The sequence below is a fragment of the Pseudophryne corroboree genome, chromosome 4 (assembly GCF_028390025.1).
Source record: "Pseudophryne corroboree isolate aPseCor3 chromosome 4, aPseCor3.hap2, whole genome shotgun sequence".
Lineage (NCBI taxonomy): Eukaryota > Metazoa > Chordata > Amphibia > Anura > Myobatrachidae > Pseudophryne > Pseudophryne corroboree.
This window is the reverse complement of record NC_086447.1, coordinates 535,920,996-535,939,669: the sequence shown is the minus strand read 5'-3', so window position 1 is coordinate 535,939,669 and position 18,674 is coordinate 535,920,996. Positions and strand designations below refer to the sequence as shown.

Here is an 18,674-nt window from a genome sequence, read left to right as displayed (position 1 = left end):
GAGTTTACACCAAGCTCTTGACTTGCGCACTATGAGCTGTACGAGTGGGTCAAGATTCAAGGGTATAAAGTCCGAGGGATCGTTAGTAACCTGGATTCCAAGGTACTTAAACTGGCCTGTCCAGCATAGTGGCATGGAGAGCTTCGGGGTCTCGGGAGGAGATCCCATAATGGGCATTATAGACGATTTGGACCAGTTTATGCAGAGACCAGAAAAATCGCCAAATTTCTCTATGACCTACAACACAATAAGCATATCCACAACTTAATTGTGGAGGAATAACAACAGATCATCCACATAAAGGGCTATTTTGTCCGTGAAGGGGCCCGTGTCTACTCCCCCAATGTCCGGGTGCGACCTAACCAAGCAAGCCAAAGGCTCGGTGACTATGGCAAACAAGGCAGGGGAAAGGGGGCATCCTTGTCTGGTGCCTCGTGACAAAGAAAAGGGGGAAGAAATGTAGCCGTTGACCGAGATCCTGGCGCGCGGACTTTGATATAGCAGTTTGATCCATCGTATAAAATTAGGGCCGAGGCCCATACATTTCATGACTCCCCACAGGTAGGACCATTCGACGCTGTTGAATGCCTTTGCCGCATCCAATTAAACCACTACTGCGTCCGAGGGGAAGTCGTGAGGAGCCTGCAAAATAGTGTATAGCCTGCGCAAATTAATGGACGTGGATTTCCCCGGCATGAAGCCGGATTGATCCGGATGTATTATAGATTTAATAACTAGATTGAGCCGGACCGCTAGGGTCTTCGCCAGGATCTTGGCATCGGTAGGGATAAGTGAGATCGGCCTGTAGGACTCCAAGAGTGTGGGATCCTTACCGGGCTTTGGGAGTACTATAATAATGGCCTCGGACATTGAGGGAGGAAGTTGATTAGTGGTAAATATATCGGCGTACATCTCATGCAACTTAGAGCCAAAGAACTGTATGTACGGTTTATACAGCTCAGTGGGAATACCGTCGCTTCCCGGGGACTTGCCATTGGGGGACATCTCCACCACCGCTGTTACCTCCTCCAAAGTCAAGGGCGCGTCCAGAACGTCTCTAGCTTCGGGGGAAAGTTTGGGAAGGGGAATATCGGTCAGATACCTGTCTAAGTCCTCCATGGAGCATGTCAGCTGAGTGTCATAAACCTCTTTAAAGTGTGAGAGGAACAGTTGCGCAATGTCAGGGGTGTTATTTACCAAGGAGCCGTCTGGACCAGACATCTGCACTATCGTAGTCCCAGGACGGTCATAATGTACCAAATGGGCCAGTAAGCTACCCGGCCTGTCCGCCTGCATGTGGATGTTAGTGGCCCTAAACAACAGGGAGCGTGCATTTTTATCCGAAAGGTGAGCTAACCAAGCCTCCTGAGCTACCAGCCAACAAGCCTTTAACACAGAGGTGCCCTCAGCCAAATAGCAGATCTCTAGGTCCCTGTATTCAACTTCAAGCTGCCTCTCCGTCGCCCTGCACGCCATCTTGCGGGCAGCAATTTTGCCAATCAGTGTACCGCGTAAATAAGCTTTGAACGTATCCCACACAACCGGTGCCGGGGCAGAGCCCACATTATCCGCATAAAACCCCTCCCACTTGGACGCTAAATCCGGACACTCCCCCAGCTGGGCCAACTAGGACGGATGCAACCTCCAATATGACTCTCCCATCCGGCACTCCCCGTCCAGAGACAGCAGCAGGGGTGAATGATCGGACACCCCCCGTGCCTCGTAATGAACATCTGTTATACTAGGTAAGAGCTCTGGTGAGACCAGGGCCAGGTCGATTCTGGAGAAGGAGCCGTACGTACTGGAGAAGCATGAGTATTGCCGAAGCGTAGGGTACCAAGCCCTCCAGACATCCACCCATTGCATACTATGTAAAAAATCTGCAAACTTAGAGTTAGTTGTAGACGGGCCACACCCCGCCCCCGAGTCCCGAGAAGACCTCCATCTGTCCATAGAGACATCCAACACATTATTAAAGTCCCCCAGACAAATGACAGGAGTATGAGGGGAAGCAGCAATAAATGAGGCGGCCCTCTGTAGGACATCATACGAGAACGGGGGAGGAACATACACAGACAATAGGAAGAAATTACGGGAGTTCAATTTACATTCTAGGAACACAAACCTACCATATGGGTCCGTATTTACCTTGATCAACTCAAACTGTACAGTCCTTTTTATCATGACCGGCACCCCTCGGGAAGAGGAGGAGTGAGAGGAATGATATGCCCACCCCACCCAAGGCCTGCGGAGCGACAGCAGTCTATTTCCCTCTAAATGAGTTTCACTCAGGCAAATAATGTCCGGGCCATACTTCCTAATCATTTTAAATACGAGGGATCGCTTTACTTTATTATTAATACCCCGGACATTCCACGCCAAGATTTTAAAGGCAGACATGGCAACCAGTGTACCGTCCTGGATGCGTCACTCATAGCTCCCACAATGCGAATGAGAAGTCCCATTATCAACGCTATTCGGGCGTCCACCTGCCCGTACAGCGCTCCACCCTTGAAACCATATTGTCCGCAGGCCCCGGGCCCCGAGCCAAACCCCCCTAAATAGCACAACATCACCTCAAAATTTAACAAATAAATGTATAGAAGCCATAAAATTAAAAAAACAGAGACAAAAAAATAATAACAGAGAAACAAACAACAAACAACAGTCCCAGAACATTCACCCTCCCCGTATACCTCCCCGAACTGTGGCATACACATATCCCTAACAGAACTCTATCCCTGGAGATCCGACGGCCTACAGCAGAGCTATGCGCGGCATACAGATCCACAAAACCCCCCAATACCAAAACTTATGCGTATATAACACTACACAGCAAAGTCCAGACAGGGCCGGTGCAAGGTAATTTGGCACCCTAGGCAAATCTTATGCCACCCATATACACACACTCCCCCTAAGGTGAAAAATCGTGAAGGAGATAGATCTGTGTCAGGGTTTAGCACCACCGCACCATGCTGGCACTGCACGGTGACCTGTATTTGGCCAGATGGTGAACTTGTTCCTGTGCACAGCACGGACCTCCTGCAGCTGCTGCCACTGTCATTGGTCAGTGTATCTGCAGGGTACCGTGTGCACAGTGGACGCTACTGCTGCTGACTCGGCTTCCAGATGCGTAGCAGGGGACCATGGTGGATAGTGTGTACTGGACCCGCTCCCTGGGGTTTGCAGACAAGGGGCTCCCGAATCAGGGCGTGGATGGCCTAGCAGCTCGGTCTGGCATTACTACATCGGAGACAAGCGAACATGCACCGATAAGTATCCCAAGTGGATCTTGTCCCTGCTGCAGAGGCATGACTGCCAGACCGTGCTGAACGTCACCTGTGGCACAGGGTGAGCTCAGTGGGGAAGTGTAACTTGTACCTGGGAGAGACGACGGCTTCCCTGTCACTGTTACAGTAGTGTCCGTTATTTACATCACACCTCACAGCAGTGTCCGTTGCTCACATTAACATGCACACTAGAGCCCCTTTTACACATTATACCACACAGAAGTGCCCCTTACACATTATGCTCGCACCACCCCTAACACCCTCTTCCCTCCAGTGAACTGAAAAATAAGATTGTAAACATAACAGCTTTCAATCTAGAATGATGAGAGCAAGCAATGAGATTGGCAGACCTAGAGATGAGCCTTCATGTAAACAGTGATGGGGTGGGGATTATAATCACAAACCTGATTGTGATTATATATTCCACTAGATCTCATTCATTGCACAGAGATGCTAAGAAGGACTTATCCAAGTGGAGTTTGTTACAAAGTTACATTTGTTGCATATTTATTTCACGTATCTTTTTCTTTTTTTCCTTTCTCCCTGTTTTGTGATAATTTTGCTAATTCTGCACAATATAAAGCGCATGTTTAACACTGCATTTTACTCTAGTTTATTAAACAAACACTAACTATCGTAAAGGTTGCAAAAACAAATTAAGCATATAGAAGGAATACGGCATTCTAGTGTTACTCTTCAGAGAATAGAGGTGGTACAAACAAATGCATCACGATATACAGGGGTTGAGCGCACTTAGGTAGAATACCTGCAATTCGATTTAAACAAAAAGGGTTTTGACAACCCTTAACTAGCAGCTCATCCCGACGATTTAATTTACCACAGTGCGCAGATCACCCACCCCCTTTCTTAATCACCAAACCTGCTATACCCTCGGCAGGAGATTTTTCTTTAAGGGGGGAGGGGGGGGGAGGGGGGGATTTAAGGGTGTATACTGACTCCTCCCCTTTAAAGTTTCCCAGGATCCCGGCGGGCGGGGGCGAGTGCAGCAAGCCCCTTGCGGTCGTCACGGGTTCTATTCCTACTCTATGGGTGTCGTGGACACCCACGAGTGGAAATAGTCCCTGTTGGTCGGCATGCTGACCATCAAGATAGTGAGGGGGCAGGATGTTGGGGGAGGTCATGTGACCGTCGGTCTCCTGACCGGCGGTCACATGAATATCACCCGATGAGACTAGAGCTGCAGTGCCTGGTGAATTGCAAGTCACCCATTTCTTGTCATCTGCCTCCAACAAACATGCAGACTCATACCTCCCAACTTTACTGTTCTGTGGAGCGGGACACTTGCGCGGCGAAGCCGCGTGCGCTCCCAAAAAAGGGGCGTGGCCTATGAAAAGGGGGCGTAGCTTCACGGGAGGACCCGCGATCGCGAGCCACGCCCCCGTTTTCGTCACTGAGGGGGCATGCCCAGCGCTCTGTGAGCCGCTGGCATGCTCCCTCTCCCTCTGACTCCACTGAATAGACGCTGTGCGCATGCGCACAGCGTCTATTCACCGCTGCTCTGCTAAGCAGAGCAGCGATTGACAGAGCCTCCCAACTGACCCCCCCACCGCGGGACACTGAGGCCCGCGGGTGGGACAACGGGACAGTCCCCAAAAAACGGGACTGTCCCGCGAAAATCGGGACAGTTGGGAGGTATGCAGACTGTTCACCCTGCACAATGCTCGGGTCAAACAGCGCCAGACCATGCAGAAAGTTGGTACAGTAAGGTGCCAATAGCCATGTGCCAGACACAACCTGGTGCCCAAATCTCCAGCCACTTACCTGGGTGAGGCAGGGCAGGGAGTACATGCTGCCTGGTGGTGTGTGCAGATTAGCAAAGGTGTAGTGTGACCAGGAAGAGGGGACAGGATCATGTCTGATGCTGCTATTACATATCTAACTCTGCATTGTGCAGGAGCTGTGTGTTCTTAGCTCAGTAGTTTTAGGATCGGAGCTGGCTTCACAGTAGAAATAACTTTCCAGATACTGCAGCCGTCTGCACCACCTCTGACCTCCGATTTCCGTTCACAGAACAGCAGCTTAATCATGAAAATTAGCTGATCTGTCCTTACATGAAAGGCGCCTGGGGGGTGAGTACAGATAAGGAGACAATGGGAGCAGCAGAATGAGACTAGATCAGAGGAACTTACAATTTAACCCAGTGCGTGGGGGGAATCACACTATCACACATCAACTTTACCCTCATCCTGCAGCATACTGTAACTCACATATCACTATGCACAAGGGATCCGCGGGTACACCAGCACCAGATTTACATCAGTCTCTAGCTCCGGGCCTGGACAGGTGGTGTTTCAGGCTTGCACGTCGTATAGGAGGAAGAACATTTACAAGGGGTTGAGGGGGGCGGGTCTGCTAGAAAGACATATAACCCACATAACCTTCAGTGCTTCCCTATCTAATTACATCCTCTGTAGAGTATTCATAACATCACATATCTTGTCTTCCTTTAGTCTCACACCCTCCTGACACTGAATAACTTTGTGGGGTATCATCATACAACCCATTAAGAACCTAGCAATCTGGTGGACCATTATGCAATAGGTAGCATCTATCCTTGTGTATCTATGCCTATTTCCCTATAGATTGTAAGCTTGCGAGCAGGGTCTTCCTACCTCTGTCTGTCTGTTTTTACCCAGTTTTGTTCTATTACTGTTGTTCTAATTGTAAAGCGCAACGGAATATGCTGCGCTATATAAGAAACTGTTAATAAATAAAGAGATTCAGCTCATTGGTGGCTGCTCTTAAGGGAGGGACCAGCCACAGGAGCTTGGCTGAACGGAGACTCGGGTTTGCCTGACAGCGGGTTCTATGCTGCATCACAGGAGTTGTGTGCGATCGGTATGACTATGCACAGACACCGTGCACTCCAAGCTGTGCCCCCTACACCCCCTATGCTGTCCCAATCTTGTTATGACACCATTCTGTCCCCTGGCCGCGGGTCCAGTGACTTCACCCTCTACTTTCAATTATGCACTGTTTTCTCCGAGGCAGCCTCAGCGGGCCGCCCCTTTAGATCCCCCGCCCATAGGCAGCTGCCTAAAGCTGCCTAATAGAAGCGCCGGCCCTAAGTCCAGAACCACTGAAACATGAGGAAGCTCCCCGGACTTATACTTGCATACTGCAGGCCCATGCGGAAAGGAAACTGGGTGACAGTCCGGAGCCAGCTGGTGGACACCTGGAGCGTATCTGTCCAGCCAGGCCGCCGCCTCCCTCGGAGAGTTGAAGAACTTGGTTTCCCCATCCGCCACCACACGCAGCCTAGAGGGGAACAGCATTGAATAGGAGAGATTCAGATCGCGAAGACGCCGCTTAATGGGCATAAACTGAGCCCGGTCTTTTTGGACGTCCGCTGCAAAGTCCGGAAATGCCGACACTCGGACACCGTTCCGAAGGAGAGGGCCCTTCGCACGGCCCAGGCGCAAGACAGAGTCCCCATCTTTATGGTGCAAAAATTTGGCAATAAATGTCTGTGGCGGGCCGCCTGGGGGCAGAGGCCTGAAAGGTACCCGGTGAGCCCGCACCACTGCGAACTGGGATGTAAAGGATTCAGGGCCATACGCCTCTTTCAGCCATGACTCCAGGAATTCCTCAGGATGTGCCCCTTCCTCCTTTTCTGGTAGGCCCACGAATCTCACATTATTTCTGCAAAGTCGGCCCTCCATATCCAGGAGTTTAGTTTGCAGCGTCGAGACTTGCTGTGTAACCGCAGATACAGACCGCTGCAGAGGGCCGCTGAGGTCCTCTAGATTAGAGACCCGCGTCTCGGTTTCGCCCACTCTCTCCCGGACTCGCTGGACGTCCTGGCGCAACAATGATAAATCGCACTGCACCTTCTCCATTTTGTCCAACAGGCGTTGTTCGCTGGCCGCTATGGCCTCCAGGACTTGCTGAATGGAAGGAGCAGATGGCTGCATGTTTGCACCCGAGTCGGCCCCGGCCGGGGGAGTCGGTCCGGTAGGAGGGGAGGGCTTAGGAGATGATTGCGTCGGCTGGGTAGCAGGCTGGCGGGCAAACTTCTCCAATTTAGCCGCGGCCGTGCTCTGGCCGCCCCTCACCATAGTATCAAGGCCCAAGCTGCGCTCAAAGTCCTAATATTCAGTGGCAGGGAGTACAGTAGAGGATGATAAATGCAATATCAGCTGCACTCCAGGGCCCAGAACATCCAGCAGTAATACAGAAAGGGGATGGGGGACCAGCGGGCCTCAGTGGAATATATAGTGTAATATAGACTGGCAGTGATAGATGGGGCAGTATGATCCACCTCAGTTTCCTCAGCCCTGCACTCCCCTCAGAGACACAGCTTCTTGCAAGGAGGAAGTACACTGGAAGCTTCAGGCAAGATGGCCGCCGGGCCCACAGACTCTCCCCCACTCCGACAATCTCACTGACCTCGGGCACCAGAGGAGTTGTAGTGTCCCTGTAAGGTATCCAGGGGGTACAGGAGGTGGGGCGCCGCACACCTCAGGCGCTGTGTGGTGTAAACGTCGCCGCGGGTCCGCGCCCGCGGTGGCCCGGCAGAGCTCCGGAAATCAAGGCCGGGGATTCACTGGCGGCCTAGGCCCAAGTTGCGGGCTGCGGCTGGCGCGAGCTGGGAACTCCTGCAGGGGCCCTCTGATGATGCCCGCCGCCTTCCCAGAGCTGGTAAACGGGGTTAGAGCCAGGAAGCTGCAGTAGATAGAACCCAGGATGGTGACAGGATTTTTTTGTCCAGGGAGCTCCTCGATCCTGCTGCCTACCCGCTTGCCGCCGTGGCCACGCCCCCAGGAAGACACTTTAATAAATATAGCTGTGTGTTTGCACATCCTGGGTTTAGTTATTTTAAAAACTTAAATATATCCATGCATATCAAGGTTACTATAGTAATCAACTGTATATTTGACAGGTCTTAATATAGTTCAGTACAAAAAATTATGTTCCACATTGGACAGACTATTAAGTTAACCGGTAAATGTGTTCAGTATGATGTTTTAGGTTCAAGAAGATAGGAGGTATCGAAGTGGAATATAAAAATATATGAAATTTTCGTACGTCACTGCTACTAGCAATTGTGTAACATGCGTTGAGTTTTTTCATACAAAGAATAAAATATTTTGCAACAGATAACATGTTCATCTCTCAAAATCAATCCATAGAAGAAGTATATTCCCATACAGTAATTCTGCCAAGCACGTTATACACTGGGATGTAGGAATATGTATATGTGCTAACATTGTCCCTCATTCCGAGTTGATCGCTAGCTGCTTTCGTTCGCAGCGCGGCAATTAGGTGAAAAAGCGACATTTCTGCGCATGCGTACGGGCCGCAGTATGCACGCGCAAAGTATTTTCACACAAAACTATGCAGTTTTACACAAGGTCGAGTGACGCTTTTCAGTCGCTGCGTTGGTGAGTGATTGACAGGAAGTGGGTGTTTCTGGGTGGTAACTGGCCGTTTTCAGGGAGTGTGCTGAAAAACGCAGGCGTGCCTGATAAAACCGCAGGAGTGGCTGAAGAAACGGGGGAGTGGCTGGCTGAACGCAGGGCGTGTTTGTGACGTCAAACCAGGAACTAAACAGTCTGCAGTGATCGCAAGGTAGGAGTAAGTTTCGAGCTGCTCAGAAACTGCATGAAAGACTGCGTAAGGAATATAATATGACAGCAGCAGCATAAACACGCCGTCCGTGCTTGCAGAGCGCTGCTCGGTGCATCACTTTGGCCTGCAAGGGGTTAATGTTTTTGTAGTGGGAGGAACGTTGAGTGAGGAACTGGGAAGCCATTGGCCGGATTGTGGATAGGGGCTGTACAGCCTGGATATAGGTGGCTAATCCACCATTTCCTGCCTCTTTCAGTGTCTTCACGCAGGCAGTGCAAGTATTATCCATTCATTCAGTAATTTATACTTTTATTTTTCTTCTCTTTTTTCCATATCTTATCTTTCCTATATTCCTACTTCTACATTCATCCTATTCCTTAACTCTTTTATTCATACTGTGTTCCCCCTACTCTCTTAGAGGTTATTGCTGGGTATTTCCCCCCCATGCCTGCGGTGACTCCTCAGCCTTTCCCTCTCCTTAGGACATGTCGGGGTTACGAAACCCCCCTTCCCGTCCTGCACGCAGCGCTGGCCTCCCCGCCCGGCTTTTAGATTCTCCTGATGTCCCGCCGGGTCGGGGAAGCCCTGCTGCTGCGGCTGCTGTGAGGGAGACGAGGGCTGTGCGCGGCCGAGCTCGGCCGCCCGCCCGCGCTCCCCCACGTGCGTCCTCCCCGTCTCCTTCCCCGCTGCAATCAGCGGCGGGGGACGGAGCGCCGGGGAGCAGGAGAAGCCTCAGGCGGCTTGCCAGGGACGGTGTTTTACCGTCCCTGGCCCCGCCGCTTCTTACAACGGGCGGCCGCGCGGGTCACGTGGGGCGGGGGCGGAGCTCCCGCCCGGCGGCCCGGCGGCTCTCCCCAGTCAATACGGCTGCCTCTGTTAGTGGGCGGGTGGGGGGTCGCGCGGCAGCCGGACTGCTGCCTGCGCGTGCTGCAAACATGCCGCACAGCAGGGGGGCCCATATGAGGCTTACCCCCTCTGTGCCACTACCCCCCTTACCCGTGCGGTCAGCGCCCTCCCGCGTTGGGGTGGGGCGTCGCCCCTGCTCCGCGCCAGCGGGGGGGGGGCTTTATCTATTGCAGACAGTGCGGGGCCTGTCGTGCGGGGGCGGCCCGCGCCCGCCCGCGGTGTGCCCGCCCGTCCGACCTCCCCTTTCGTGGTGGGGCCCGGGGCGTCGGGCCCATCCAGGACGCCCACCTTGGCAAGTGGTTCGGCCGCCGCCCGCGGCCGCGCGCCTCCTGGCAGACAGCGGCCGGGGTCGCGCCTGCCAGCTAATCACCCCACTAGGGGGCGGCGGGCGCAGGCGGATCACGAACCAGCACCCCCTCCCCGCATCCAATTTTCAACTGCCGACGCTTCCGCGGTCAGCTCTCAGTCCGACGTCGGGCTCCTCCCTTCTAGTGGTGACGACTCTCCGACTTCTCCTCCTGTGGCTGACGCTCGGGTCGGTAGACAGTCGAGGGGTCGGCGGTCTATACGCGGTCTGGCGCAGCCAGACGGTTGTGCCATGATTCCCGACAGTGAGGGATCCTCCGGATCCTTGCTCCCGACGGGAGGTTTGCGTACCTCACGTCGGGCGCGTGACTCGCGGAGGGGGTCCGTCCTTACTTCACCTGCCCCTGCGACTGCACCCTTGGTGGACGCCTCTGTCTTGTCCGCCATTTGTGCCGCTGTGGTGTCAGCGGTGGCTCCCTTGTTATCCTCCGTACCCGGGGGACTGGGGCGGCCCACCGCTTCCTTGGCGGATAGCATCGCGCAATCCCTTATTCCACTTCTGTCTCCTGGCGCGACTACCCCCCCTTTTGCCCCGCTCCCGGTGGCTGCGGGACTGGTGGCGGAGCAGGGGAACAATGTCTCTTTTGTCTCCCCAGCCACGGTAGTCGGGTCGGCAATGGAGTCCGCCGGTGTATCCACGAGTCGTTCGGTGGCCGGAGGCGCGGACGGCGTTCCCTCTCGAGCAGGTGAGTCTTCCTCGGACCCTGACTGGTCCAAGGGGAGCGCTAGCGGCTTGGGTTCGGGTACTCGCTCCAGCGCCTCTAGCATAGGTAGCAGCGCGGGTAGGATTTCCGGCAAGCGCAGTAGGCGCAGGCGTCGGGGCACAGATTCCTCCCTTGCCTCTACTTCCTCGGAGGGTCTGTCCTCCTCAGATGGCGGCTTGCACAGGGTGAAGCGTCGTAGACGACGCGAGCGGCGGTATTCCACCTCGTCCGCGTCCCAAGTATCGGTGGAATCAGACACCGTGCACTGCGCCAATACGGCGGTACAACGTGAACTCAGGCCCCGGGTCCGGGACCGTATCCGTAAGGGCCAATATGTGAACATTTTTGCCCTTACCAGCGACGATCGCAAAGCCTTGGTTTCGGCTAAGAAAAAGGGGCAGGGTAGCGAGGACGCTTTGCGGTCCTACCAGAATTGGGTCCGCTGCATGTTGATCTTTGCGGCGTGTTACCTAGAGACGCGCCCGGATGAACATATGAACGTGGTGCGCTATCAATTTCTCATACACGTTCTGTACCATAAGTACAAAGGGTCTGCCTGGCGGCGCTACGACGAGGATTTCCGACGCAAACAACATGGCCGGCAGATCTATAACTTTGGTAAAAAAGACGTGGAATTGTGCTCTGAACTGACACAAGGTTCGGCCGCCACTGATGACGGCGGCACGGCAAGATGATGGGCAAAAAAAACTGCCTCTCGTTCTGCCGGCTTTCGCGGAGGCGCAGGGCGCGCGGGGCATGGGAAATGCTTCGCTTTTAATAATGCACAATGCGACTTGGGGGGGCGATGTCGTTTTCGCCACTCCTGTATCAGATGTGGCGGGGGCCACGGCATTAAGGATTGCCCCAGTCCTGGGACCGGGAGTGCTTTTGGCTCGCAGCCCCGACAGAGTCGCGCTCCCGTGGCCACCGGCGCTAGCCACAGCTCCCACCCCAATTAGACTTTGCGCGCTCATTCCCTGGCTGCGACGATACCCGCGGTCGGGGGACGCCCAATTTTTACACTTAGGTTTCGCGTCGGGTTTCCCCTTGCCGATACATGGACGGGTGGGTCCTGGGGCGGGTACTAACCTGCGTTCGGCTCGGGAGTTTCCGGACGTGCTCCGGCACAAGGTAGAGGCGGAGGTGGCCTTAGGGAGGATGATAGGCCCTTTCCGGGAGCCCCCCTTGCCAGATTTGGTCTTGTCCCCCGTAGGCGTAGTGCCCAAAAAGACAGCGGGCAAATTTCGCCTCATCCAACACCTTTCCTGTCCTGTGGGGTCCTCGGTTAATGACGCTATCCCTGCTGACCAGTGTAGGGTCGTTTACCTGTCCTTTGATTCGGCCATTGACACCGTACGGTCTTTTGGCCCAGGGGCAGTTATGTGTAAGTTGGACATCCAGTCTGCGTTTCGTCTCCTTCCGCTGCACCCTTCCGCCTTCAGGTTTATGGGTTTTAAGCTGGACGATGGCTACTACATAGATCGGTGCCTCCCTATGGGTTGTTCTATCTCTTGCGCCTACTTTGAGAGATTCAGTTCCTTCCTCCACTGGTGTCTCCAGCAGGCAACGGGCGAACGGGGAATTTCCCACTACTTGGACGATTTTCTTTTTATCGGCCCCTCAGACTCCCCTCGCTGCGTCAACCTGCTGCAGGGGGCTCTGGCCCTCTTTGCGCGCTTCGGGGTTCCGGTTGCACCAGAAAAGACGGAGGGACCCTCCGCCTCCTTGGTTTACCTCGGGATCCAGATTGATACGGTCAGGGGTCTCTGTAGGCTTCCTTCGGACAAGGTGTTGCGTTTACGTGACGGTATCATATATGCGCTGTCCGCGGGCAAGCTCACTCTCAAACAGGCCCAATCCCTATTGGGCCTGTTTAACTTTGCTTGCAAAGTGATCCCCATGGGCAGGGTTTTCTGTAGAAAATTGGAACGGGCTACCGTGGGGGTTAGACGCCCGCATCATTTCCTCAGGTTGTCCCTCGAAATCCGTCGGGATCTAAGCATTTGGGACGAATTTCTTGTTCGTTTCAACGGCACCTGTATTTGGCAGGAGGCAATCGTGTCATACCGACCCTGGAGCTTTTCACGGACGCCTCCGGCGCTTTCGGGTTCGGCGCTTACTTTGCGGGTCGTTGGTGTGCCTCTCCTTGGCCGCATGCCTGGCTTCGCAGGGGCCTCACTACGAACATGCTGTTGCTGGAAATTTTTCCTATTCTGGTCGCTTTAGACTTATGGCGCGATGCCCTGTGTAATAAACATGTTGTCTTCTGGTGCGACAATCTGGGCGTGGTTTTTGCCATCAACCGCCAAAAATCCACGTCCTTGCCGGTATTGCGGGTCCTTGCGCAGATAGTCTTGTTATGTTTGGTCAACAACATTACGTTGCGAGCCAAACATGTCCCTGGCGTGCGTAACGAAATTGCAGATGCCCTGTCACGCGGCGATTTGCAGCGATTTAGGCGCTTGGCTCCTGCAGCTCTCCTCCATGGGGAATTATGTCCTGCTTCTGTGTGGCAGGTCATCCACCCGGACTGGAGGCGTTAGCCCACAGGTCATTGGCCCCTGCAACTTTTGCGGCCTATCGGGCCGCCTGGGAGCGGTGGTGTCGCTTCATCCGGGAGAGAGGCCAGTGTGGTAAGACCTCTCATGATTTACTTTTAGATTACATCTGGGTTCTGTACTCCGACGGGATTTCGCGGGCGTCTGTTAACAGGGTTCTGGCAGGTATATCTTACTTTCTGCAGCTGCGGGGGGAAGCGGATTTTACGAAGTCCTTTTTCCTCCGGCGGGTGTTGAAAGGTTGGGCTCGGGCCACCCCGCCCCTCCCGGATACCCGCCAGCCGATCACCGGTGCTTTGCTGAGGCGGATTTTGGGATCCCTACAGAGCATTTGCTTTTCGGGATACGAGGTTCGCCTCTTCCGGGCGGCCTTTACTATGGCCTTCCACGGTGCGTTCAGGGTGGGTGAGCTGGTGTCCGTCTCTCGGGCTTCGGTCTCGCCCATGCTGGAGGCCCACGTCGTCATCCGCCCCGACGGTTTATGGTGCAGGATTCAGCGCTCCAAGACTGACGTAGCCGGCAGGGGGCAGTGGGTTCGAATGGGTCCGGCTCGTGCGCGGGGCATTTGTCCAGTTTCCGCGGCCCGGGCATATTCGTCCATACGGCCTCCAACGCCCACCGGGTGGCTCGTCCATAGTGACGGCTCCCCGTTGACCAGATATCAATTCCGGTCGGTTTTGGGGCGTTGTATTTTGTACCTGGGTCTATCTCCGGCCGACTATGGGACTCACTCTTTCCGCATCGGCGCTGCTTCAGCTGCCGCTGCGGCGGGTTGGTCCGAGGTCGAAGTCCGGGCACTGGGTAGGTGGAGGTCTGGTGCAGTCAGACGCTATATCAGGCCTTTTCCTCCCAGTGCGCCCCTTTGAGGACTAGCTGCTCGTCGCAGTTGCACTTTGTGATTGCGGGGGCCTTGAGGAATTTTTGTTTTATCGTTGGTTTTAATTTCGGCTTTTGCCTCAAGTCAAATTGGGCGCCCCCCCCCCCCCCCCCCCACACTCCCTCCCCGTTAGGGCTGCAGTCAGGTTTCTCATTTACATACCTTATTTATTTAATTCCTAACCTTAGTCACACCTTATTTTGCAGGGCGGCGGTTAGATCCGCACTTTCTATGGTTTGTCGGCCATTCCTACATCTACTGGCTGTCCGTGTCGGCTCTGGCCTGCGACACCGCCCGGTTTCCGGAGCTGCAGACTGTGCGCTGGTTGGGGCGTAGAGGCCTCCGCTGGGATGGCCTGCGGGACTGGCTTCGGGCGGCAGTTGGCCGATTTGGGTACCCCCTGATTTTGGTCTTGCATCTGGGGGGCAATGATCTGGTACGCCGCACTGGGCTCGACATTCGCCTCGAAATCAGGTGCCAGCTACTGGAACTCATGGCTGACTGGCCGTTTTGCCTCATCCTCTGGTCGGACATCGTTCCCCGGCGGTCTTGGCGCGGAGCCTTTAACCCCGGGGCGATTGACCTGGTTCGGAGGAGGGTCAATTCGGTCGTTGGTCGTGCTGTCCTCCAGCATGGCGGGCTGGTTGTGCCGCACGGTGGTATTTCCTACCGTGATCCGACACAATACCGGCCTGACGGGGTGCATTTGTCCCCGGCTGGCATGCTGATCTTCCTGGAGGACATTATTCACATTCTTAGGTCCCTCTAGATAGTTCTTTCCTTTTGATAGTTCATTTGGTTTTCTTTTGTGCTTTCTTAGGTCTCTCTAGTTAGTTTTTGTTGTGTGGGTTTTTTAGTTCGGTGGTGGTGGCAGGTTGGTAACCTGGCAGTTGGCCGGTTTTCTGAACGGTTACTTAAGTTTAATGATGAGTTCACAGTTAGTCAGTTTGGGTGTATTTATAGGTAATTTATATCTTTTAGAATTAGTTTACGGGCATCATTTTGACAAGTGGGTCCATATAATTAGTATAAAACATATGTGGATGTCGGGGCCGGTGGCCCAACTTTTATCCCGTAGGGGCGGAGCGTACCTCCGTCCCTGCAACCGTTGGGGGACAGGGGTAGTGGCAGAAGGTCGACCCCTGTCCTTGGATTTTTGATTTTCGATGTCTGGGATGGAGGCAGCAGGCCGATCCCGGAACATCTGGGGCAGGAGGCTCCCTAACACATATGTTTTTTACTGCTTGTTTTTTATGTATTATAATGTTTATCACCCATGTTACATTTATTATGTTTAACCGTTCTTCTCCTCGCCACCTTTAGTTAGAGAGGGAAGTCTGCATTTTAGTTTTAGTATTTAATAGGCCTCCCTCTCAGTCAGAAAATAAAAGCTGACCCCTTTCACGCCAACTACAGTTGTGGTGTCTTTATTTCATAAGATAAGTGTGCTTGAGTGGCGCGTGGAAGCATCTGACGTGTGAGGTTTAAATTTTTACGCGCAGTTCTGCTAACCTATCGTTCGCACTTCTGCTAAGCTAAGATACACTACCAGAGGGTTAGCGTTTGCACTGCTGCTAAAAGCAGCTAGCGAGCGATCAACTCGGAATGAGGGCCATTATTTTATAATAAACTAACACAATTATTTTATTTGTAAAGCAAAACAAAAAACACAAGTAGAGTTCAGATACTGTACAGTGGGGTGTAGTATGGTATGCTGGCGCTCGGGCTCCCGGCGACCAGCATACCGGCGCCGGGAGCCCGACCACCGGCATACCGACAGCGTGGCGAGCGCAAAGGAGCTGCGGGCACGGTGGCGCACCACACTATTTTATTCTCCCTCCAGGGGGGTCGTGGACCCCCACGAGGGAGAATAGCTGTTGATATGCCGGGTGTCGGGATTCCGGCGCCGGTATACTGTGCGCCGGGATCCCGACATTTGGCATACTGAAGACCACCCGTACAGTGGGGTAAGGATTACTTGATAAAATGTTCTGCAAATGAAAGTTAAATTCTTTAATTAAACAAGAACTCAACCTGAACTCAATATTGCAATCGGACATACAGTATTGTATTCAAATTGATTGCGTCATTGAACATTTGGGTATGGAATCCTTACTATTGTATTTGATCTGTCCTTGAATCTTAAATATATATTTTATTTACAAAGGTATTTTCATAATACATATCTTCATCATTATGTATTATTGATTAATATAGTTTAGTCTAGTGATATGATTGCTTTTTTAGGTGTACAGTATGTAGTCTATTTTATATTGAGTGCAGGTTTTTTGTTTTTCTCATGAACAAATACTTTATTTAAAATAAATGAAAATTATATAGTTAGTTAATTCAGTGGATATTAACGGGCAATGGCCCTGATTCAGCTTCGGTTTTGCTAATATAGCAAAACTGCAACTGGCTGTGATCGCATGCTGGGGGCCGATCAGTACAGGGCAAGGCCGACCAACATGCAAATATCCTGCAACGATGTGATCACAATATAATTGCGATCGCATCGCTGATTTGTGGTAGCCCCCTACCTTTGCTGTCAGGCTGCGAAGGCAGGTAAAGGGCAGCCATTTTTCAGGTCGCCCTGACATCACACGCGGCAGCCCCCGAACCTGACCCCCGTTTCCAACAACACACCCGTCCAACACCATTGTCGACACCCCCGCAACGCTGCGTTGCTGCCCCGTACCGCCCTGCGAATGCATTTCAGGCAGAGACATTTGCTTAACTGAGATGTGATCGCATCCCCCCCACACGTGCAGAGCGGGTCCTGCGCATGTGCACTACGGGGTCAGCTGGGTAAATGCGATCGCATCTCAAATCTGTCTGAACTTGAATACCCGCCGATGTACAAAAATATTGTTTGCTTTGTATTAGGTTAGTGGATTGTTATCTTGCTTCATCCATTACAGATGCTACTGTCCAGAGAACCTTTTATAAGGGGTTGCTTTGTAACTCTAGTTATCATGTCATGATCAACAATTTCCGCAGCATGCAGATTCACATGCATTACACAAATGTGTACTTACTGTAAGGTTCTTGGCAATATCTGCATAGTCAACTGAAAAAAACATATTGGACAGTTAGATGCATACGTTGTAACATTTTTTGATACAAAGCCATATACAAGGACACAAACAGATCTTGTCATTTTGGTAATATATAGTGTACCCAAGAAAAATGATCATATTGTGGTTACTTTATTTAAATTAAATATAATAATCTATTATGCTACAATAGTTAAGTGAATATGTATAAGCAATTGCAGAGAGTGAAATAAATAATATGGGGGTATCCAATTAGACGCGATAACGCGATCCAGGCTAATGTCATTGCACATATCTCCAAAAAAATTGGAGGGTCATTCCGAGTAGATCGCTCGCTAGCTGCAGTTTCTGAGCAGCTCGAAACGTACTCCTACCTTGCGATCACTGCAGACTGTTTAGTTCCTGGTTTGACGTCACAAACACGCCCTGCGTTCGGCCAGCCACTCCCCTGTTTCCCCAGCCACTCCTGCGTTTTTATTGGGCACGCCTGCGTTTTTACACACACTCCCCGAAAACGGTCAGTTACAACCCAGAAACACCCACTTCCTGTCAATCACTCACCGATCAGCAGTGCGACTGAAAAGCGTCGCTAGACCTTGTGTGAAACTGCATCGGCTTTTGTGAAAGTACGTCGCGCATGCGCACTGCGCGCCATACGCATGCGCAGAAGTGTTGATTTTTTTGCCTGATCGCTGCGAACAATGGCAGCTAGTGATCAACTCGGAATGACCCCTCTTGTGTGCTACCGTTTGTCGCATCTATCCTATTCCAAATTGTCGATAACCACAATCATCCGATAATTCTAGCCAGTAAAAGCATAAGAAGTGGGGAAATGTACCTGTACCCCTAAAAGTGCAAAACTAATATTGGAAAACACTATAGAAGTCTATTAGTGGCCATAATATAACTAACTGGTGTCATTAAATCGGGTCAAATGGCTGTTATATGCATTTTTGTTTAAATGCTGAAAAATTATAGAAAACTTTTTTTCCTGCAAAATTAGTGCTCTCATTACATTTGAGGTACATAAAAAAAATGGGTATAACCATATGTTTGGGTCATTTATGGGACTTTTTTTTTTTAAAGTGGAAACAGACAGTCTGCTACCATCTGCAAGCCTAAAACCACTTGTCCCCCTCATAAACCCCCCCCCCCCAATATACCGGTCCCATACCTAGTACCCCAATTTCCATCACTTTGCACTTTCTCACTCCAAAAATTACATATCATTATTGGCTAATTAAACTTAATTAAAAACTTCTAAGTGCCTAATTAGTCACCCAGGGGGGTGTTCCAGGGGTTCAGAACCAAATCCAGACATTTTT

General features: G+C 52.2%; 1 protein-coding gene across 1 annotated transcript in view; it reads right to left on the bottom strand.

Annotated features, from left to right (window-relative positions):
• Positions 1-18,674, bottom strand: part of ENPP1 (ectonucleotide pyrophosphatase/phosphodiesterase 1) — a 277,653-nt gene that overhangs the window by 91,337 nt on the left and 167,642 nt on the right. The window contains exon 14 of the mRNA XM_063917308.1: positions 17,332-17,363. Within this exon, the coding sequence (XP_063773378.1) occupies positions 17,332-17,363 (32 nt within the window). The remainder of the gene's footprint in view (positions 1-17,331; positions 17,364-18,674) is intronic.